We start from the raw sequence: 23,387 nt of genomic DNA on the forward strand, positions 1-23,387 counted from the left end.
ATTTTTTGGGTTACAGTTTCGTAAATTTCGCCAATCTTTTTTTTAATTATAATCTTCGCTTTGCGAAATAGTCGGTCTTCACAGCAGTATGGATCACAGTAAAATCGACTACTGCCACAGTACGTAAGAAAAAAGAAAAAACGCAAAGGTGTAGAATGATCTACAAGAAAAACAAAACAAAGGGCGTAAACTTTAAGGGGAAAAAAAAGGGGAAAATAGAATTTTAAAAATAGCTCCTCTGTTTCCCAGCAATTTACCGACAGATATTTAGCCAATCAGAGAAAAGGGTACTATCCAGTTGTCATTTGATAATTGGCGGCAAAAAACGCGTGGTGTTATCTTCATAGAGATTGCCCGTGGGCCGACAATGAGGGGTTTTTTTTTTGTCTTAAAATGTCAGTTTTGAAAGAGTTACAAGCTGCCTGGCAGCAAGTCGATGGTCATGCATGTACTTCCTCGAGTATACAAAGTTCTTTCGGCCTTGCACTTTCCTGAAACACAACTTTTACGGCAGTCTTAGTGGTTTTGATAAAAAGGTTAAATCTATAAAATATATAAAACAACATGCAAAGACCTTTCAATCAACCTAAAGGTGTTGGAAAAGAGGACGAAAATGGTTCTACCACAGGAAGGAGTGTAGACGGCTTTAATATTGCTAATATCGACGAAAGGAATCTAAACAACAGCCAAGGAGACGTGACGCCGGCAATGGAAATGTTGAAGTTCACAGACTGTGACGACGATGAAAGTGAAATAGAAACGGTTGAGATAATTAATTTGAATTCTTGTGGACAAGGGTTTGACAACGAGACAGTGGATGAATCATATTTAGTTGAAGGTAAGAAGGCTTTTTTTAAAATTGCCGTTAACGTAATGTTCAGTCGATGAGCCAAAAATGTCTGTCACGACTTGCATGTTTCTCTGCACGAGGTACGTACGTGTTAGGGCCGGCGAGGTTACCAAACTTTCCCGACAAATTGAATAAACATCCTCCATCAGTGAGAGCAGGTTGTTTTTGAGATTGAAAAATTTTGTTCCTAGGGTTATCCAGTTTTTTTTGCTCTTTGTAAAGATTCTGTGACAGGAACGTGATGGTCATGCATGGATCAAAGTCACATTTATAATTTAGTACCTTCAGCAATGTGATCTCTATCACACACCGAGTTTGCTTGGCTGGGTCTTGATTAGGATGTTTCTTTGCAAGGGGTGTTAGTGTCGGCGAGGTTAACAAACTCTCCTCGCTGAATATACATTCTCAGTGATAGCAAGTTTTTTTCAAATTGAATACACTGTCATTAGGTGTTCAGGGCCCAACACTAACGGTAGCCAACTAGCCACATAAGCCACAGACTAGCAGAAATTTAGTTTTGGCAAGTGGTTTTCGATTTCCATTGGCTATTTTGGCTAGTTAACAAACTGAATTTATTGTAACATCTAAGTTATCACCAGCCACTTGGCTAGTAAGTTGAAAAGTTAGTATTGAGCCCTGGGGTTCTTAATTTTTGTTTTGGATATGAGATACATGTGACAATAATGTGATGGTCTTGCCTAGGTCATGGTCATATTTATATCATACCTTCAGTAATGTGATCTTTATCAAGCAACAAGCTTGATTTGATTAACTGGCCCTAATCACATCTAAACTACCAAAAGGGCTTCATAAATCTACTCCAAGGGTCTCGTCAGCAAGTGACCTAACTCCACTATCTAAAGATGCTACCTTTACAACACTTCACTGATGGTCAACCATCCAAAGGTTATTGCAATAATGGCATTGGTAAAAAGCCACGACACTTATTGACAGGAATAGCAAATATTTACTTTCACTTGATAAGCTACAAGTACAACTTCACATAGCTTTAGAGAGTGGCAAAGGGTGGGTCCTAATCCTGTTTCAAGCACAAATTTTGGAAAAATTGAAGTGTCATGCATACTTTAAACAGCATTTCACACATCACATATTTAAGAGGGAAAACTTCAAATTATTTATACTGTGATGTGCATTCCTGTTCAGAAGCCTAAATGCAATATATGCCTTTGTGTAAAGGCATTGTTTTGTTCAGGATTTCATCTACTTGGGTAGCACAGTACACTTTTAAAAACTTCTGACCAAACAGTATATCGAAGAACCATTACCTCCTCAAACAGAAAATAAAACTGTGGACATTGATACCCTCATAATTAACAAAGTCAAAATTACAATTGAAATGTTTGTTTTACTGGTTCGGTAAACTTAAGTAGTAAGGTGTAAACCATTCAGCCTAGTTTCCATAGCTAGATTTTTTTACCCACTCATTTAATTCTTGATACAGTTAGACCTGTATTAATTGGTCACTCATTGGAAATAGCAGAGTGACTGCTTAATCCAGTTTGATTGCATAATATGCAATACTTAGGGATATTAATAAAAATGATACACAATGCCTCTTAATACTGTAATTGACCATTTAGTGTACAGAATTTTGCTCCAAAATACTACTTACTTCAATTTTGGGAGAGACACACAGATTAATAATTACTTCAGGGGGTTATTTGAGTGGTTTGGCTTCAAGTAACCATTCAATAAAGGTGGAAGATAATACAAACAGACCATTAGAACTTAGCAAAGGGTGATTGCTATTGCTTAATGGAGGTGGCCATTTAATAGAGTTGAAAATTACTTTGATGAAGGGGAAACAATTTTAGGACTGCGGCGACAAACTGCTTATCTGCAGGTGATGGCTTAATACATTGCCGCTTAGTACAGGTGCAACTGTCTTCTGATGTGTATAAGCACTTTTTCAGTTGATGTCTACTGATTGGATTCATTTTTAGTTGTTCACTTGCTGAATTTTACCTTAGAAAAAAAATTACCTGCAACATTTATATTCCCCATACATTTTGTAAAATGCCGAAAAGACAAATTTGTTTAACAATCAAGAGCTTCTTTAGTTGATCATCCCTTTATTCTTGTGACCTTAATGTTTGATTCAGGGATGATAATTATAAGGAGAAATTAGATGCTGGTCTGTGAGGGGTCGAAGGGTTTAGAAAAAATAATGTTAACAATGCACTACTTGATGAGAATGTGTTAATCTTTTATTTATAAATATGTTAAGATTCTCTGATTTAATGGTCAGCAGTGTCTGAGAGTTGGCCCTGTGCATATTGTTTAAATTTGCTTACTTGGTTAAAAAAGATATCTATTTCAAGGAATTTGTTTTCTTTTAATTCAGAAGATGGTGTTCCTGGTACTTCTCTAATGCTGTCTAGCCACCAGGTGAATACTAAATTTAATTTAAGTAGATACTTTTTTCAAGATGAATAATTATTCACAGTTACTGTTGTTAGTCAATTATAATTATATATTTTGACTGTTAAACCTTCAGAAGCGATTAACTTACATGTATGTCTTCTCCTTTTGATATCCATACACTATCCAGCAAACTTGTCTGGCAGATTTTTTTATTTTGATCTACCGTAACTCAGAATTCACATCACTAATTTACAAGAAAATGTGTAGCTGCTAGAGGGTAGAATTAATAATCAGATCTTGGAAGTTGGTGGGTTAATTTTGAATGTTGGTGGTCTGTTACACAACACCACAGGCATGATTAATACTAACATTAAATGATTATGCACATTGATGATCACCATAATGGTAAGTTTGGAAAATAGTAATTACAACAAGATGTAAATATGTGGAAAAAATAGTTGGAAGTGGTTGAACACTTTTGTTGGTGGGGAAGATAGGTGGAAACATGTTTTTTCAATGGTCGCCTTTGAACATCTGGTGTATAATGAGCCAATGAGATGCTAAACCTTAACATTGACAACCACACAATGCTATTAGGACCAAATTTAAGGTGGACTAGTGTTGGATAGCTAGCCTTGAGATGGCATACACTATAAGTTTAAACAGTATCTTAAATGTCTTGTATTTCTTTTTAGCTTCTTGTACTATGTAATTTCATTTCTTTCAATTTGCTGCATTGCAGAAACTCCCTTCAAAAAACTTCTGCGCTGAAATCAGAGCAGCCAAGGATGTTGAAACTTTCCTTGAACGACCAATATTACTTCTTGGACTGCAGGAGACAAGTCTGCAGGGAATTATTGATGCAATGTTGAAGAAGCTGATAACTGTAATTGGTGGAGAGGACATTGATTTTGAAGAAGCTAGACTGGCATTTTTCACCCATGACTCTGGTTAGGATAAGCTTTTCGTAACCTTTATGGCTCATTTAATAAAACAAACAAACATGCCTTAAGCACTTTAAAGAACAGTTTTACCCTGACTGGGAATACAACGACCCATACCAGGACTACAACATACGTTAGCGAAGCGACTTCAAAATCTAAAAGCACGTGGGAATAAGTCACATGATGTTATGCAATGAAACAACCAGAAACGAAAATAACAAAACGGAATTAAAATGGTAGCTAAACTTTTAGCTTTGGGTTGGCTTCTAACCTTGAGAAATATTGAGTACTTCGCAATCTTGATTCTATCCCATTCTTCAATTAACTCTTAACTCCCAGAAGTGTTTCATCTTTCTGTAATCTCCATACATTGTCCGCTAAAGAGGTAATGAGGATACTCCAACAGGTAGAACTTGTTATCTTGATCTAACACCAGATTCTTTTACTATTTAACAAGGGAATGTGTTACAGATGGATCCTATATCATGTGAGTTAAAGGGTTAAGAAATACATTCTGTAATTAAAAGTCACCTAATCTGAGCTTGTCTCTCAAATTACGTGATTCGATCCAACCACAAAGTGACAAAAAAATTCTGACCATGTTTGTCTCTGAAACTTTAGAGATTGAATGAGATATTGCACTTTGATAATATTGTGTACTAATTAAATTTTGGTTAAATGTTTCTCTTTTTCATGTAGTTCACTGCTTGTCTAAAATAATCCAAGGAACAGAAATATCTGAAGGAGGAGGCTGGGAAGAAACTCAGAATTGGCTTATTGCACTGTAAGTCATTATGCACAAACATAAACCATAAATTAATGCACTGGAACTCAGACTTCCTCATCCTCGGAGACCCAGGGGCTGTGGGTCGATTTCAAGTTAGGGCATGAAGAGCCCCTGGGGACATTGTCTTACAAGACTAGTTCCAAACAGTCGCAGTCGTTCTGCCATCTGATTGGTGCCAGAAAATCTTTGTGTTTTTCTGCCCAATCAGAATGAAGTGTGCTTTAGAGTCCTTTCGTGTGTTTCAACACGGACATATACTAGTAGCTCAGTTGCTCACTATGTTTGTTTGGACTGTGCGACGTAGATTTTCGTGAGGTGAATTGTTTCAGTCTCAGCACACAATGTAAGAGAAATCGATCAGATTGTCCGCGAAAATCTTACCAGAAATTATACTGAATACTTTCGCAGGTATCACTAGCGAATGTGTTTTAAAGTTTGCAAGGTTTGTATAAAACATGATGGTTGCAGTCATTGATATGTCGGTTTAAACGTTAAACAAGATTTAAGCTTAAATCTTTCTAGATTTTTTGCATAATTTGCTGTGACTGAAACTTTGCCAATCCGTGAAGTTATTTCATCGCACGGGCCACGCAAGTATGTCGAGCAACTGATACTTGTGCAACTTTCTGTGCATGCCAAAATTAAATATCATCGCTTGAAAAAAAAGAAGAGCTCAGCATGGAAACTTTTGCTTATTAGATGTGGGTAGATGACCCTGTGCTACTAAGCTGACATTTGCAATAAAGCAAACCCGCCCTTTCCATCCAATATTTCTTGGTCTTTGGTTTTGTTTTTCCCTTTGAAAACAGCATTGGATGGATTCCCAATGATCAAAGGTATTTAACTTGGTCTTCAACAATTGACAGAAGAGGTGAAATGACAATGACCAAGGGACTAGAAGAGAATCTGTGGCCTTCCTAGCTCAAGAATTTCAACACTCTAGGCAGCAGTTGAAAGATTAAACTCTCTCCAAACTCCTTCGGTAACTGCCCGAAAACATCTCTCCTTCCCACGATGTTCTCGTTAATAAGTTTTTGTTCAGATTTTAATTAGCTAACCAGAAACACAGCTAAGCTTTCTCTGTTAGCACTTGCTGGAGGTCGTCCACGAACGTAACGTTCTCTGCAACCTTGGCCGTATTGTGAATGACTTTACTACTAAGATTAGATTTTGGCGCGCACAGAAAGCAGAAAGCTACGTAGGCTCGACATATCTGTGTAGCCCTTGCAACGAAATAACTTCACTGGATTGGCAAAGTTTTAGTCACAGTAAATTATGCAAAAAAAATAGAAAGATTTAAGCTTTTAAATCTCGTTTAACGTTTAAAGCGACATATCAATGACTGCAACCATCAGGTTGTATACAAACCTCGCAAACTTTAAAACACTTTCTCTAGTGATACCTGCGAAAGTATTCAGTATAATTTCTGGTAAGATTTTCGCAGACAATCTGATCGATTTCTCTTACATTGTGTGCTGAGACTGAAACAATTCACCTCAAGCAAATCTCCGTTGCACGGTCCAAAGAAACATAGTGAGCAACTGAGCTACTAGTATATGTCCATGTTAAAACACACGAACGGACTCTAAAGCACACTTCACTCTGATTGGGCAGAAAAACACAAAGATTTTCTGGCACCAATCAGATGGCAGGATGACTGCTATCATTTGGAACTAGTCTTGTAAGACAATGTCCCCAGGGGCTCTTCATGCCCTAACTTGAAATCGACCCACAGCCCCTGGGTCTCCGAGGATGAGACTTCCTAAGAAGTAACATTTTACCACCATCTTTCTTATTTGTTTGCTTGATCTTGATTTGTGGAAAAGGATGTTGATTATTATGCAACTTGTGACCTTGTAATTCTGAGCCCAGTCCATGTCTCTCCAATGTGATCTACTTCTCAGCATTATCTGTACAAAATGCAAGCAACTTGTAACTTTAAATAGTTTGCAGTCAAAGGGTCTAGATGTCTTGGTGACTGAAATGAAAAGATTTGGCGGCAAACTCCAAGAAGTTTCTAACCTTGGATTTCCCAAAGCCCATCTCTTGTCTTTTGTTCTTCATCAAGTTAAAAACTTTGCAAACTGTAATTCTTTGGGTCAATGCATGTGGTGCAATTTTGATACTTTAGGTTAATAGTCTTTTGACTAGCAACCAACCTCCCGGTTAGCTCAATTGGCTAGAGCGCTGGACTCTTGCGCAGTAGGTCAAGGTCGATGGTTCGAGCCCCAGCCAGACCAACACTCAAGGTCTTAAAATAACTGAGGAGAATGCGCGCTACCTTTCTATAATATCAAGAAATGGATAGACATTCTAGTCTTCTCGGATGAGGACGAATAAACTGTAGGTCCCGTCTCCTGGATCTAGTAATTAGTTAATTTGGTTAGGCAAGGGACGTTAAAGAACCCACTCACAAGATTACGGTGATGTGGTCTGGCCTGGTTACTGGGAATTGGGGGGAGGGGGCATCTTCAAATAAGTTTCTTTCAATTGTTTGTAAACTGCTGATGCTGTCCGGCCAAAGTCCCCCGAAAAGTGTTGTGATGCGCATTTGACCATATCCACATCTTAATTTGTGATATATAAATATTATATTATTATTATTATTATTACTATTAATTTCTCCTTAAAATATCACCCACAAATCACACATTAAGGTCACAAGAATGAAGAAAAATGATCACCAACTTAAGAAACTCCAAATTATCAAACAAATTCTCTTTGTCACCATCTAAGGAAATGTGTGGAGAGAAGTGTCTCCAAAGAGTTGGGAGAATAGCTCCCAGTGTTGTGATCTGGTCTTATTGTTTATAGAGGCCTCCTCTTAAACCAGCCTTAAAGGATAACTGGACCAGCCTGTCTAAATAATTTAAGAGAGTGAAATAAATAAATAATTTTTTGGTCTTTTATTGTCTGCAGGGGAGAACTACCATCTGTACAGCAAAGCCACGTGGCCTTTGCACAACTGAGACATCCTGTAAACTTGGGAAGAACACTCGAAGAGACTCATTTGGTTGTCTTGGTGCTTGCTCCTAGTAAAGCTGTAAGTTACCCCTCTTAATTAAAGGCAAGCGTGGCAAAGTTAGATGATAATTTATTTCTCTAATTAGTTGCTTAACCCATTAACGTCCAGTGCGCCCTCATGCGCCCGGAAATAAAACCCCTCTGAAAATCCAGTGCGCCCTCATGCGCCCTGTCAGATATGACTCGTTTTTATTGGCTGTAGCTAAGAAACCGTAGTCCCCTGGGTATTGAAATATAACTGAACGTGACCTGCATAAATTAACCTTTCATTTGATGTTATGTTTTTCATTCAGCGATTCGTGTGTGATTTTTAGCGAATTTTTGAAAATAGCATTCAGTATTTTAGCGTGGCTTCTCGCGGATTTGACGATACTTCGCGTTCTTCCGATGAAGAAGAAGAAATCTTTCCTGGTTTTTCTCTCTCGAAGTGGCTGAAAATCGACAGGAACGGCAGAGAAGGCTACAAGAAAAATCTGCGTGATGTTGATGGAGAAATCGGGTAGATCTTTGATTTCGGCAAGCGCTAAGGGGGAACAAACTCCGATGTCCATATTTTTGCTAGCAAAGAAGAAGAAGACGATGAAGTAGATAGCGACAACGAAGATATGCCTTTGGGGTTCAATGGTCAAACACATTGAGTGAAATTGACATCGAAGAGTTTACCATAATTTCCTCATGGCCCAACGAAAGATCTGGGCGAGGGTGCAACATCGAAAGATTTCCTTAATCTTTTCATCGACGATGGGAGAAAGCAAAGTGATAGACGCGCCTTCGAAACATATGCTTGTGAGCAATGCGGCGTTGCATTATGTCAGCAAATGCGTGGCGAACTCTCCTGCTTTTCAAAATAGCACGAAGGAAATTAACTCTTAAAAAACACTTAACCTTTGATCTTAAATTGTACCTTGTTTTTTTTTCGTTCTTTGGAGCGCTGTATTAGGCCGTAAAGCCCAATTTCATTTCACCTTCACTTTGCAAGTCGTGAACTGGTCAAAGATAAAAACAACTTTCTTTCTTTGGTATAATCTAAGCTTTGTTCGTAGTCTCTAACTGAAAGGGTTCTATTCAATCGATAGTTATTTCATTCTTCAATACTTCCATAGACGATTTACTGCCAGGTCTGTGTAAGCTTAACTCGTAACTTCTAGTTTTTTTTACCTCGTGACGTTCACTGATGTCAGCACTGGCGGTAAATTCAAATTTGATCTGTGCAAGAAAACTTACGAATTTCACTCTCTTACCCGTGAGATGGCCTGTTTTAATGCAAAATGTTTTTGACTAATTCTTTTTGTTTGCATTTCTGCTGAGTTAAGAGCAGCAATTGAGACTTACTGTGGTTTTAAGATGTTTTCATTTCCTTGTACATAGTAGGTAGTACAGCGATGGTCACTTTGTTTACTTGATGTCCATACTTTAATATTTTTTTTAAAAAAGCATAACATACATCTTCAGTATTTAAGCAGTTTAAGTAATTCTTTATTGTATTGGCAATCATGTTTTAAAGTTTCACTGCTGAAGAGTAAAACCAAGACATAAAATGGTAAATTTGTTTGGACCATGTGGTTTTTTTTAATTGGACAGCCATTTTGTCTGGATTTTCAGGGGTGGTCTGGGCTGAGGGCTTTGGACCTTAATGGGTTAAGTCTTGGCAAGAATAACTTATCACAGGTGAGGGCTGTGAACAAGTGAGGTATTGTTCTTGCCACTCAAACATAACATTCAATCGTATCTTTTTGCCACAGCATAATATCATCTATATAATTTAAATTGTTTATTGGTGAGAAGATGGCATGAAGTCATCAAGGAGTGTAGGACATGGTTGAGTAGTATGTAAAAATGCAATGTCAGAAAATGGGATTGTAATTAATGAATAAATGAAATTGAATAACTGTTTTGTTAGTTTAATTTATACTCCATTACTAGCTCTCCTATTGTTAAAAAAAAACCTGATTTGGGAATAGTTTCTTCTTGAAAGTTTTCCATTGTGAATTTTCTTACTATTTTTATGCTATTCAGAAAAGCACAAAGAACTCACTGGAAACAGGAAGAACTTTTGCAACATTATTGTCTGACATAGAGATAAGACAGCTGCTCATTGAAGCAGAAACAGAAGAGGAATTCAAGGTTTGTTCAAGTTATGGTCATGAAAATGGACTTCACTTTATAGTGATAGCTTATCCTTTGTTTATTGTGAACAATTCAAACTACAGCATGTATTGTTTTAATGTATGGTTTTCATTTACAGAAAGTACTGTCAGATCGCAAAGGGATGCTATCTTCACAATTATTGCCAAAACGCAAATCTACCATAAGGCAGTTTGGTTCCCAACCTAAGTCCTCCTTTATCCATCAAAGAGATGATGAAAATGAAAAGGTATACTGTTAACCAAGATGCCGACAACTTTTCTTTTTTTTTTTTTTGTACTCTAGTGTAGAGCATTATTTTATATTTTTGTGTCACTTAACCCTTTTTTACTCCCAAGATCTTATGGGTAATTATTTGTACCATTTGCTGTACAGTTCTTGGGTAAAGGGTAAAGGTTCATTTCACAAATAAATACATTGAGATACAATGGCAGCGAGTAATAGAATGCCAGTACCGCATAACTAAGTACAGATCAAACAACAAACATATGAAATACATATATATGAACTGCCTTTATGAAACGTATGTGCACGATCCTTCACAGTAAAGCACTATTTAAGCAATAGTGAAAATCATACCTGAAAAATATTCAGGCCTGTACGGGATTCGAACTACTGACCTCTGCGATACTAGTGCAGCGCTCTACCAATTGAGCTAACAAGCCAACTGGGAGCAGGCCATCAAATTAATGATTGGTAGAGCGCTGCACTAGTATCGCAGAGGTCAGTGGTTTGAATCCCGTACAGGCCTGAATTTTTTTCAGGTCTGATTTTCACTATTGCTTAAATAGTGCTTTACTGCGAAGGATCGTGCACATACGTAAGTACAGATCGAATGGAAGTGCAATAGAATAAGACTAATTCACTTGTCGGGAGTCTCGCCCTCTTAAGCTGCACCAAAAAATACAAACGTTTAGAGGCCTTGTTTATAACCACACTAACATGCTCGTTCCATGACAGGTCATCACTTATGGTGACCCCAAGGAGTTTTGCAGACTTTATGGTCTCCACACCTTTCCCATTAACTATAATTGGAGGAAACCCCTGCTTTTGTTTACTGAAAGTAATTCAAAGCTCTTTACATTTATCATTGTTCAGTTGTACTCTATTTTTTTGGAGGACCATTCCATTACACGGTCAGCTATCCTCTGCAAAATACTTGCCTTTCCTTTGATGACAACTTCTGAGGTCGTAGTGTCATCGACATATTTCCACATTTTGGCATTTATGCCACTACTTAATTCAAGATCATTAATAAGCACAAGAAATAACCACGGCCCTAGCTTTGTTCCTTGTGGGACGCCGGACGGAACTGACTCCCACTGGGAAAAACAACCCTTTGCAAGTTTAATTCACTGAAAACGGCCCGATAAAAAAATCTGTGATCCAATTAATTATCTGTTTGGGTATCTCCAACATGGTCAGCTTCCTAACTAAAATGTCATGATCTATAAGATCAAAAGCCTTCCTATAATCGTATAGTGTGGCTCTCATGGTGGTGCCATTTCTGTCAGCTGCTTGTGCCCATTGGTGGTTCTTCTAATATAAGTTCTGATAATTTGATGTTGGATGATTCCCAGAGTGATAATTTTTGCTATTCTCATCACTTATCTGCTTGATATTGCAGTGATGTTGTAAGGAGAAATTCTATCTTGGTCCTTCAGTTGCATGGACAATGCTTTATATTCTGGAAATACATATATCTTATTAACCAAGTGCGAGGGCTGTACTGGGAGAATATTGGCCTGAGGTCTTGACAGTACGGACCTCGGTCCGTACAAAAAAGACCGAAGGCCGATATTCTTCCAGTACAGTCCCCAGCAAGCTTGGTTAATAAGAGATTTATTATACGACTGAAGTTCAAAGGGACACAAGTGCGGTATCATTTGGGACCATTCGGGACAGTGCCCAGTCCAATACTGAGAGAATATTGACCAGCAATAGAGCATTTTGATTGGTTGATTTTAGTTATTGGCCCTCTGACTGCCCGAGTCGTGTAATAAATAATACTTACCTTATCCGTCAATTTGACAGAGATCAGAGTTGTTCTCATTTGGAAGGGGGGTCATACGTGACTTTCGAAGGAGATGGCCACATTATTTATCTGATTTTAAAGATGGTAAGTTGATGTGAATGTGCCAAATTCATTACTACAGAAACTTGGAGTATTTTTCCTAGATACTTTCTTGGATCTTTTCATCTGTATGGCTTTTTTCTCCAAATTTTTCAGAAAATAATGCAACAGGTCTGAAGAACACATTTCTGTTAAAACTGTTATTGATTAAATCAATGATAACGTGACCGTAAATTAATCAAACTAAATGTTGTTTTAATTATTTTTGGTCTTATTGTTGTGTTATTTAATGAGTTATTTTTTAAGTGGCTTTCTTAAACTTAATTAGATTTTCAATTTTTGAGAATGGTTTCAAAGCTTACCCTTACGACTTCCGTCAGTCCATTTTAGAATTATTTAATTTTGTATTTTTTAATTTTTTGATTGAATAGGAATAAGAGGTCATCGGACCATTCCTAAAGTGATCTCCACAACACTTTTCTTATACTTTGCCTGTATTCTGCCATCAATTGCATTTGGTGTTCTCAACAGCCGCAACACTAGTGGAAAAATTGGTAAGTGGGCTAGGTTTGTAGAGGCTGATAATGGATGGAAATGTTATGATAATTAAGACTCGTTATTTAAATAGTTTGGTTTTTGGATGGCTGGAATTTGTTAGCATTAATAGTGGATTTTTACAAACCCTGCAATTCATTTGGTATTTCATGAAATTTATACTGTCAGAAATGACACAAGTTTTGAATTTATAGCATATATTGTTGTATTGAGTCCATAATAACCAATCAGTGTCACATCATCAACAAGTTTAATTGAATTTTAACATGCAGAAGCATAGAGAATTTGCTACAATGCATTACAAAATTTTCCATGAGGCTTGTAGCCTAAAGTTTGACCCACATCAGTCAGCTTACACTTTGTTCTCATTGACTCTGATATTTAACGCTCACTTTTTTTAATGATGACATAGTTGTTGACTGCTCCACTCATCAATCTCTTGTAGATGTTCTGAAAGTTATCATTTCACAATCTGTGGGAGGAATTTTGTTTGCTCTGTTTGGAGGACAGCCTTTAATTGTTTTACTTACCACAGCTCCACTAGCACTTTACATCAAAGGTGATGTATAGATGTTGGCATGGTAAACTAATTATTTAACTTCAATTGGTAAACTAAATTGTAACAAGGTTTAAGCAGAAATGAATTACTTGAGATAAAAATCCCAATTTAAAATTGATAGTATAATTTGCAAGCCTAGTGTTGCCACTTACAGTTAAACTATACATGTCAATAATTAATGTTTTACATTAACTTCTTTTTTCATCCTTAATCAAATGATATTTGTTAATCTTTTAGTTATTTACAACATTGCGGCAGACTTTGATTTGGATTTCTTTGCCCTATATTCTTGCACTGGCCTTTGGAATTCATTCTTCCTGTTTATCTACTCTACATTTGGTCTTTCCCAGATAATGAAGTGGTCAACAAGGTACTTTGTTGTGTTAATATTCTTCAGTTTTATTCTCAATTGTTCTCGTCTTTTCCTCCAATAATCTCTTGAAGAAAAGTAACTGTAAGTATGCAATCATGGTATTCATTGTGAATTTCTAAAGTTACTTAATCATGTATTTGTTTTTGGTAAGCATTTAGGTACATATTTTTTTATAGTACGATTTAACCATTATAAATATAGTATGTCAAGGTGGTCCTGAGTTAAATCTGAGCATTTTGATTGGTTCTTACTCGGTCCGTATTTTGCCACACTGACTGTTTCCATGGAAATGGTCCAAAGGCATGTATTTTTGGTCATGAAAGCCAGCAAATTCTAAATAAACATTGTTTAGTCTGGGTGCCATATAACAAACCACTTACCAATCTCATTTGCTCAAGCTGTATCATGGAATATTAACCCTTGGTCTGAACTGCTACATCTTTGGGCCAATCTTTCCCAGTACTGCTGGTGAGTTCAGTTTTTGAGAAGTTAATAGCATAATTGTTTGGTTTTTTTTTTTTTTTTTAGATCGACAGAGGAAATTTTTGCTTTGTTCATCTCACTTGCATTTACAGTAGATGCCATCAGTAGCATCATCAAAGGTGCTGATAATAATTACTCTAAAAAAAGTACAAGTTATTGTTCATCATTCTGGATTGGTGAGAGTGTCTCTGGGAACACAGCAGTTGAATGTCTACACATGCAAAAATGGCAAGGTGGTGCATTTCCAGGGTATCAGGTCAAGTTGATTTAAAAGAGTTGAATGCACAAAACACAAACCCTTATGTCATGGTATTTCGAAATAATATCACTATTTTGATTTAGTGTATGACCTAAGGGTAAGACAAAAGGATTCCTTGTTTTTTTTCCCTAATGTTTCAATTTTTCTTTATGCATTTTGCCTGAAAGGGCTGTTTCCAAAGTTTTCCTAAGAAATGTTTTGAATGAAATTGGCATGCTGCCGGCCAAAATTGATTTCCTTATGCTTGCCTGATGTTTAACCAATGTGATGTCGGTGTGTACGTGTGTGTGTTTGTGTATTTGTAAACTATGTGTCTATAGCATAATTAACCCTTTACATCCTAACATCAGTATGATTATTCTCCATACTGCTTGTTCTCTATTCATTCCCTAATGTACTTACTGGGAAGATTTGTCTAACAATCAAGAGCTTCTTGGGTTTAAGATCATTTCCTTTATTTTGAGTATTGGATTCAGGGGTGATACTGTTGGGTGAAATTAAATGCTTATTGTTTTTAAGGGTTACAGAGTTTTTGACAGTGAAGTAATAATGAATGAATGACCAATGTGGTGTTGTTATGATTGTCTTTTTTCATCTGCTAGTTTTTTTTAGAAGGAAAATTATGGGAGTTGTTTGGTAAGTTGTAACTTTCACTTAAATCTTCTCAACAGAATACTCAAGTCCTCACTGTACAAGTTTAAGTTCCTGTTGGAACTCATCATCTTGTGTTGTTGGCCAGGGGATTGCTAATAACTTCACTCGTGATCAGGTCCCAGATGTATCAGTTTGTAGCAGAGAGGGAGGTCTCTCCTATGCTGTTACAAGCTTAGGAACAGTTTGGATTGGTGTAGCACTCTACAATTTTCGCAAGAGGTTAGTAACTATAGGGTAATTTTTTTTTAACATTTAATTTGCACGAGAGTAAAGCTGAATTGTCCTTCTATCATGAGAATGATTTGCTGTTTTATAACAAGACAAAAGTTTAGCAACTAGAACTTTCTTGCAAAGCACTGCATGCTGCAAATTAGATACAATTTTTGTAGCTTTAGCATTCTTTACCAAGAATGAAATTGTTTCTGTAAGGCAATTAAATGTGGCTTTTGTTTTAAATATGTTCAATTATTAATTGATGGACTTGCTAATTCAATTTTCAGCCCATTTCTTGATGCTGGAAAGAGAGAGGCACTGGCTGATTATGCACTTGTGGTGGCCGTACTTGTCATGTCTTTTATTGCTTCATTTTTTGTGCGAGATATTGATAGTAAGTACTGCACAATAAGAGCAGGAAGTGTTATTATTTCTGTGATATTTACTCGTTCTACTCTAAAGAACTGATGTAGTGATAGTGAAGAATAACAATCAGGTTCTGGAATTCTACTTAAAGATCACATTATTATCATCATGTCATAACAATTGTATTATAATGAAAAACTTGTCATAAAACAACCTTACTTTGGTAATTCATAGTTTTTAAAATATACAAAGAAGGAAGACCACCCAATATCTAATTAGTTTGGTGGTAACTCTCTTATTCTTCATGATTTTTCACAGATTACAAGTTTGAATCAAGCAGCACATTTTCATTTACTGTTGCTCCATTGCACAAGCTCACTTGGGGTGCAGTGTTTGCAGGACTTGGGTTAGGGTTCTCCCTTTCTCTGTTGTTTTTCATGGATCAGAATATTTCAAGTGCCATGGTTAATAATCCTGGAAACAGGTACATAACATTAATTAAGAGATCCTACATTATGATTAGGCTGTAGTCCATTCCACATTTTTCTTTTCTGCCCACTATCATGGCAGTGCTCTCATTATTTAATTTGTTTTTTGTTGGGTTAAAGTTAGTGTGTGTTCACTAAAACCTTTTACTTGAAAAAAGGTGCAAGTGTCCATGAGAGATTGATGACAGGGCTTCACTCTAATGACCTACAAGCCAACAGCAGGCATTTATAACTAAAAGAGTACACAAGATTGCATTACCAGATAGTTGATGAGCCTTACAAAGCCTCAGATTTATTATTAAGGTGGCTCGATAGGCCAAAAAATCATAAAAACTTCATATTTTTGGAAATAAGTTTCTGGGCACCAACAGTCATTGTAGTTTCAAGAAAAGTAAGTCTTTTGTAATTTTTCCCATGGCTATTGTATGTTTTTCAACTGTTTTTGGATCTGTTTGAGCGGTTGCTATGGAAACCAGCATTGTTAACGCGTCGTTTTCCACCAAAAAAAGCCAATGATTTCAAAGAAATCTTCACAGGAGTGACCAGAATAGATTTCAGGGGCCTGGTAAATAGTTAGGCCCTAAATGAGGACATTGTGTGCTGATACATGACGTACTTGGCATGAGAAAAACGTGTTCGCTTGTTTACGATCTATCTACTGAGAGTTGAAGCGAATTATGCCTCCAAAAAGGAAATTTAGGAACGTTAGAAGAAAAAAAAGGAGGTTTACAGGCAACAAGTATACTAAGAAAAGAAATTCTGAAGAAATGGAAGGAACTGATGATCAGGAATCAGTGAAAGAAAGCGAGGAATCAGACATCACCGATATCGAAGATGAAAAGATTCCGAAAAACATCACACGGAATTCTGATCGTACTAAATCGATGCCTGCTACCCTGAGAAAGTTGGACGATAAGTCTAGCGATTCTGGAGACCCTGAAAACGATGAGGAGGAAAAGATGGCAAGTATAGAGGGTTTTCGTTTGATTGATATCTCTGTACTTGCTTCAGTCTTCGAGTCATTTTGGTGTCCGATGTGTAAATATGGCCACGTCACGTTCGAGGAGGATTGCAGCGCCAAGATGGGTTTTGCTACTCTTTTTGTGCTAAAATGCACATCCCAAAAGTGCAAATACTCGAAGAGGTTTTTTTCCTCTGCTAAAATCGAAGGGAGTCAGGCTTATGAAGTCAACCGAAGAGTTGTCCTTGCTACAAGGAACATTGGAATTGGACACCAGAGTCTTGTAAAATTCGCTGCGGTGATGAACATGCTACCGCCCATGAACGAGAACTCTTATCGAGATCATGTTGCCACAATTCGCAATTCTGCGGAGACTGTAGCCAAGGAGAGCATGCAAAATGCAGCTGAAGAGGCAAAAGAATTTTATGAGCCAGGAGAAGATGGGGTCTTTGACATTGGAGTGTCAGGGGATGGAACTTGGAGAAGAAGGGGGTACTCTTCAGCTTATGGGGTCGTCACTGCAATATCCACAGTTACTGGTAAAGTTCTCGATGTGGAAGTAATGTCCAAAGAGTGCAAGGAATGCATGGTTTGGAGAAGCAAAGAAGGAACTGTTGAGTTTCAGGAGTGGTGGGAAGGACACCAGCATCTTTGCCAGGCAAACTATTTTGGTTCTTCGGGGTCGATGGATGCTTCTGGAATGCTTGCCATATTTGAACGGTCTGTTCAAAACTACTCTGTTCGTTATACAGAATTTCTTGGGGATGGAGACAGTAAATCCCACAAACTTATTGTTGAAGAAGCCGTTTATGGGCCTGTTGAAGTAAGAAAATTGGAATGTGTGGGCCATGTCCAGAAACGTTTGGGGTCGCGACTTCGCTCACTGAAGAAGAGAACTGGTCAGACACGTCTTCAAGATGGAAAGTCAATTGGCGGAAGGGGCAGGCTAACAGACAATGTCATTGATAAACTGCAAGTATATTATGGGAAAGCCATTAGGAACAATACTCATGATATCCAAGCTATGGAGAATGCTGTAATGGCAATTTGGCATCATACACAGTCAACTGATGATAGCCCAGATCACGACCTGTGCCCCCCTGGAGAGAGTTCATGGTGTGGCTTTCAAAGGGATGTTGCACAGGGGACCTCTGATTATAGACATAACCATCCCCTTCCAACGGCTGTGGCTAATGCCATCTATCCCACCTTTGAAGCCTTGAGTGAGCAAAGTCTGCTTGCACGCTGTCTACATGGTGGTACGCAAAACCAAAATGAGGCCATCAATGCCCTTATCTGGCAGCGTGCTACAAAGGAAACCCACTCTGGGCTAGCAGTGGTGGAACTTGCTACCTTCTTGGCAGTCTCACATTTTAACAATGGCACTATTTCTATCATTTTAGTTCTTCGAAACCTGGGAATTGACCCAGGATTTCATTGCATCAAAGCTTGCCGAAAGCAAGATCATAATCGAATTCGCCATTCTCGCCGTAAAAGCTCTGAGCAAGCCAAAAAAAGGAGAAAACAGATCAGAAACTTCAAAAAAGGTTACAGTGACACTTTAGAGGCAATAGAAGGACAACAGTATGGTGCTGGTGCCTTCTAACATTGTTTTCAACTCTTGACTGCTTGCCCAATGATCTTGTGAACTTTATTTGCTATTTTCTAATTTTCCGTATTTCAGAGGTTTTGAAACCTTGTGACAATAATATCTCAAAAAATATTTACGATAAGTAGATCAAATTTTCACAGCATCTCAAGTGTCAATAGCTGTGTGCAATGACCTATTTTTATAGTGTTTGGACTTCTCACTCATGGGTTATGCCTTGTAAATTGAAGTGTAGTCAGGGTTATTTTTTGGTCTTTCTTTGTTGAGAGCTAATTCATGAATGCAACATAGTACTTACCTCAAAGTAGGTCATTGCACAGCTGTGATACAGTACAACAAGCACCTGAAGTTTTAGCTCTATAGCATAAAGCAGAGTAGAGATATCTTTGCCAAAAAACATACCTATTTTTGTCTCTCGGAATTGGGTGTGGCTAGAATAAATGGTGTGGCTCCTCTGAATTTTATGGAATGCTCTCCTAACTTAGTGGAAAGTAATGGGTAAGACCTATTTAAGTTTGTGGCACAAGTATAATGATATGATTTAAAGTTTAAGTGTTGGTAAAATTGTTGCCAAAATGAGCATTTTTAGACTATCGAGCCACCTTAAGACTATTAAGAATAGCAAAGCATGATAGTATTGATTTCAGCTGGATTTTCAATAGGCGATTTAATTGCTTATTTTTAACCTAGTCATTTTTACTATCTACTAAGCAGTGCTGAGGAGTCATCAATTTTAACTTATTTTTTTATTAGACTGAAGAAAGGAAGTGCATATCATTGGGATTTACTTGTTGTAGCTGTAGTCAATGGCTTTCTATCCATTTTTGGCCTGCCATGGGTACATGCTGCCCTACCTCACTCGCCATTTCATGTCAGGGCACTGGCAGATGTTGAAGAGAGAGTAGACAGAGGGCATGTGTTTGAAATGTGAGTTTGATAACTCCAGTGTACATAGCAAGAATTCTTTATTCAGTTGTTAGTTAAAAGGTTGTCAGAAAAGTGTATGAATTATGTAATTAATGGTGGTGCACTTGTACTATGGCATGAAATGTGAAAAAGGAGCACAGGGCAATTTGAATACCTAACAGTTATTTTGCATAGCAGCCACTCTCAGAACTTCAAAAGCCAGTTGACTTCATTTGCCCTTAAATTTTTTGTTAGTCAGAGCTTTGAAAAGTTCTTCAACTGAATTGCAATCTATCTGTGGATTACAAATATTTATGCTTTCCTTGGTTAAGTAACGGAAGGCTATTCGAGAATAAAAATGAATAAGAATTGATGATTGTCCATATGTTCTTTTTCCTTTTGCAGCATTGTCAAAGTTAGAGAAACAAGACTGACTGGGTTTCTCTCCAGCACTCTCATTGCATTATCACTGTTAATGTTACCCATTCCTCTCACTCTAATCCCCACACCTGTCCTTGATGGCCTGTTTCTTTTTATGGCCATGACTTCCTTATATGGTAACCAGATGTTTGAAAGAGCATTGCTGTTGGTCACAGAACAGGTTGGTAGAAATCATACTCTTTTGTCACAGGGTTGTGCCTTAACAGAGTTTAGGTGTCACAGACGAGTTACATAATACGCCTGTGGGACACTTTGTGCAACTTTGTCATTGAAAGTGCAATTTTTCACTGCGCCCTGGATTTTGCAGATTTAGAGTGTCTAGGTAATTCTCTGAAGAGCACAACCCTGTGTGTGCTAATACTGTCTCTTTTCATGTATATCAAATTTTGTATTAATTCTGAAAGAGCATTATGTTTTTCCTCTCTTGATCTTATGGTTCAACTCTGTGTTGATTGGGACTCAAATTTACATTATTTCATCAACTTAACTCCTATGTCATAAGAAATTAAATTTGATTATGTATTGCAATTTATGACAATCCTCTCTTAATCATGAGTAAGTTTTTAATACTTAAATTCATTTCTAAAAGATCCGAAAATATGAGATTTATTAAAAGATATTAAATGTTATAGGCTGCCTACCCACCAAACCACTACATTCGACATGTGCCTCAGAGAAAGATGCACCTGTACACTGCTCTGCAGTTCTTACAGCTTGGTATTCTATGTGGATTTGGATTTGCCCCATTGCCATATCTTAAGATGGTGTTTCCTGTTCTACTCATGTTTATATTGCCAATCAGGTAAGAACAAATTACCATTATAATTAAGTTACATCTGTGGTTAATCCTTTAATTACCATGAGTAACCAAGACATAATTTCTCCCTACAATATCAATTCAAAATGAAACGGATAAGTGATGAGAATAAACACAAAATCATATAAATTGGGGGATTATTTGTTGATCCAAAACCAAATTCTTCAAACTAACATCAAAAGAATTGTATAGCAGACAGTAAGTAGAATAAGTAGTGAAATTTTGGGAGTGAAAGAGTTAAATAAAATGAGAAAGAAAAAAATATTTTAAAACTTTTTCCTTGTGCCTAATTTTGAATCCTCCTTTAGGATTCAGACCCCCTTTAACTTCAGTTTTTGCAATAGATATTATGTTAGCAAAATTTTCAGTGGGACAAGATAAACCATAATGGTGTAAAAAAACACTGTCTTTTTTCGGAGTTATTCGCAGTGTAATAGCTGAATGATTCAAAAACAGGATGAGGTACATCCAAAAAGATAATAGATTGGCTACAAAGTTCACCCAATGCTTTCTTGAATGTAATTCCAGAAGTTAAGTTTGTGCTCCTTGATGCAAAAAACCTCTTTGCTGGTCTACCATCTGAGTAGAGGAGAAATTGTTTGCAAGATTAGCCACACACAGCCTTTTGTATGTTGTGATTATGAGATGGCGTTAGACAGTTTGTTGTGCAAAAGAGTGTGAACATATTTTAGTATGTTGGTGACATTTTTAATAACAAAATCATGCTATCTTTGTTTATAAAAAGTGTATTAATGGTTATGTAGTACTGGGTCATTAACAAGCAATTGGAACTACAACTGTAACAACTTATTTGATAAAATTTAATGAAATCATGTCTTTAATTTTGCAGGCATCTTCTTGTTCCCAAAATGATCTCTTCAAAGTATCTTGAGGCTTTAGATGCTCACTTGTGATAAGTGAATTATTCAGTTTTTTGAAAACAAACAGACAAATCAGAATAGTTCTTCAAGCATGTGGATGTAGAACTATAGTATGTTTTTCTAGAACAGTTAACTTCTTAAGAGCTACACTTTAGAGGTAGATTTTGATTTATAATTGTTAACGAACCAAGTTGAGCTATGGGTAGGATAGTGATTTAACCAACAGAATTCATTCTGGAGCAATTGCAGAATACCCGGCCACCTTTGTCCACCTCATTTACCTGTGTTGAGAGGCTATGAAGAACGAAGCATAACACAATAGAGGCTATTCTTATTCAATGACATGTAAATGAGTGGCCGGGTATTCTGCATTCTAGCCGGCATTCTATATCCTTGAAAGAACCTTAGATTACCCTGTACATCATGTGATATTTACTGAACTTGGCATATTTTTTTTTGGGGGGGGGGGACATTTAATTTTTGACGCTTTTTCTTATAAATGAACTTGATTTCAATATTGTTTTCATAGTCAACCTGTTTCCATGCTAATTTCATATGAAGATGAATCACACTTTATAGTAACCTTTTGTGTCACTTTTTTTACTGCTTAGGTCTTAACATAATTTAGTCTGACATTCTTTGCAAGTTGCCTGGAAATTAAAGACATCTCCTTTGTGTCTGCTCTTTCTTCCAACAAAAATTTTTGATTACAAGTGGGAAAGAAGATTGTATGCCAGCACCACAAGCCACAAGATAACTGAAGAAAGAGAGAAAGTTTTATTTTCAATGAGTTCTCATCCCATTAACTTACAAATTTATTTGAATGTGTATTTATCCATTTGTTGTGTTGCTTAGATGAGGTTAAATTCAAGAATTTTTTCTCTACAAAGTACATAGTTCTGCTTCATACAGATCTGTGAAATGTTTGGGTTTAGTTTAAAATTACAAAGCCATATTCTAAAAAGGTTATTTCACAATTTTAAGGGTAGTCAGCTTTTGACAGTGATAGTAGTGAAATGACAACAAGTTTATCTCAAATGTTGTATATGAAACTTTACTTAAACCATTGGTTAGAAAGGTTAACAGAGATATACAAGTGTATAAATAAAAAATAAATTTACCACCTTCCAGGAACAGTTTAATATATATGAATTATTGACCAATTGGGAGGTCAAGATAACTGGATATTGGCTGAGTTATTTTTTTGCATTTTTGTCAACTGAGACAAAGTTGAGGTCCATAAAAACAAAAAAAGGAGGAGGCTAATCATCTGCCATCTTAACCAAACAAGCTTGGTCCAGTAAGGATTTATTATATGGGAAAAAGATTTCTTTTTATTATAAGAATCAAGAATTGCTTATTTATTTCAAGAGCCAGGAAAGAAAGCCAACTGTGTTTGTAGCTTAATAAACCCTCAAGAGTTGTTTATGTTTCCTTTAAATTTGACTGTCTTCTGCTACTTTTTGCTTCTCTGTTGCTGACAATATTAGAAAAACTATGAAACTTTGTAGGTTTGCTCCATGCTGTTCCAGACAGGGGTTATCTTGTGCGAGATCAAAATGGCTAATTCAGAGCGGGCAAGATGCACCCATCTTGCTTGCTCAGGTAGCCAA

General features: G+C 36.9%; 2 protein-coding genes across 8 annotated transcripts; both read left to right on the plus strand.

Moving 5' to 3' along the window:
- Positions 1-345: 345 nt before the first annotated feature.
- LOC111323853 (solute carrier family 4 member 11) lies at positions 346-23,215 on the plus strand. 7 transcript variants are annotated; one of them, XM_088738763.1, is made up of 19 exons: positions 350-838; positions 3,216-3,259; positions 3,978-4,185; positions 4,879-4,963; positions 7,886-8,009; positions 10,007-10,114; positions 10,236-10,364; positions 12,170-12,254; positions 12,641-12,763; positions 13,210-13,323; positions 13,561-13,693; positions 14,225-14,298; positions 15,110-15,311; positions 15,593-15,699; positions 15,990-16,155; positions 19,483-19,656; positions 20,041-20,236; positions 20,709-20,878; positions 21,744-23,215. In XM_088738763.1, the coding sequence occupies exons 1-19, from the start codon at positions 565-567 to the stop codon at positions 21,805-21,807; spliced, it is 2,580 nt and encodes an 859-aa protein (XP_088594889.1). In that variant the 5' UTR covers positions 350-564; the 3' UTR covers positions 21,808-23,215. The 7 variants fall into 7 exon arrangements, with proteins under 7 accessions (XP_088594894.1, XP_088594889.1, XP_088594891.1 ...); XM_088738765.1 differs by having other exon boundaries at positions 10,236-10,356; positions 12,168-12,254; XM_088738764.1 differs by having other exon boundaries at positions 3,219-3,259.
- LOC148719608 (uncharacterized) lies at positions 16,504-19,188 on the plus strand. The gene has a single exon (XM_088738797.1). The coding sequence runs from the start codon at positions 16,837-16,839 to the stop codon at positions 18,724-18,726; it is 1,890 nt and encodes a 629-aa protein (XP_088594923.1). The 5' UTR covers positions 16,504-16,836; the 3' UTR covers positions 18,727-19,188.
- Positions 23,216-23,387: the final 172 nt, after the last annotated feature.

Source organism: Stylophora pistillata, chromosome 11 (assembly GCF_964205215.1).
Source record: "Stylophora pistillata chromosome 11, jaStyPist1.2, whole genome shotgun sequence".
NCBI lineage: Eukaryota > Metazoa > Cnidaria > Anthozoa > Scleractinia > Pocilloporidae > Stylophora > Stylophora pistillata.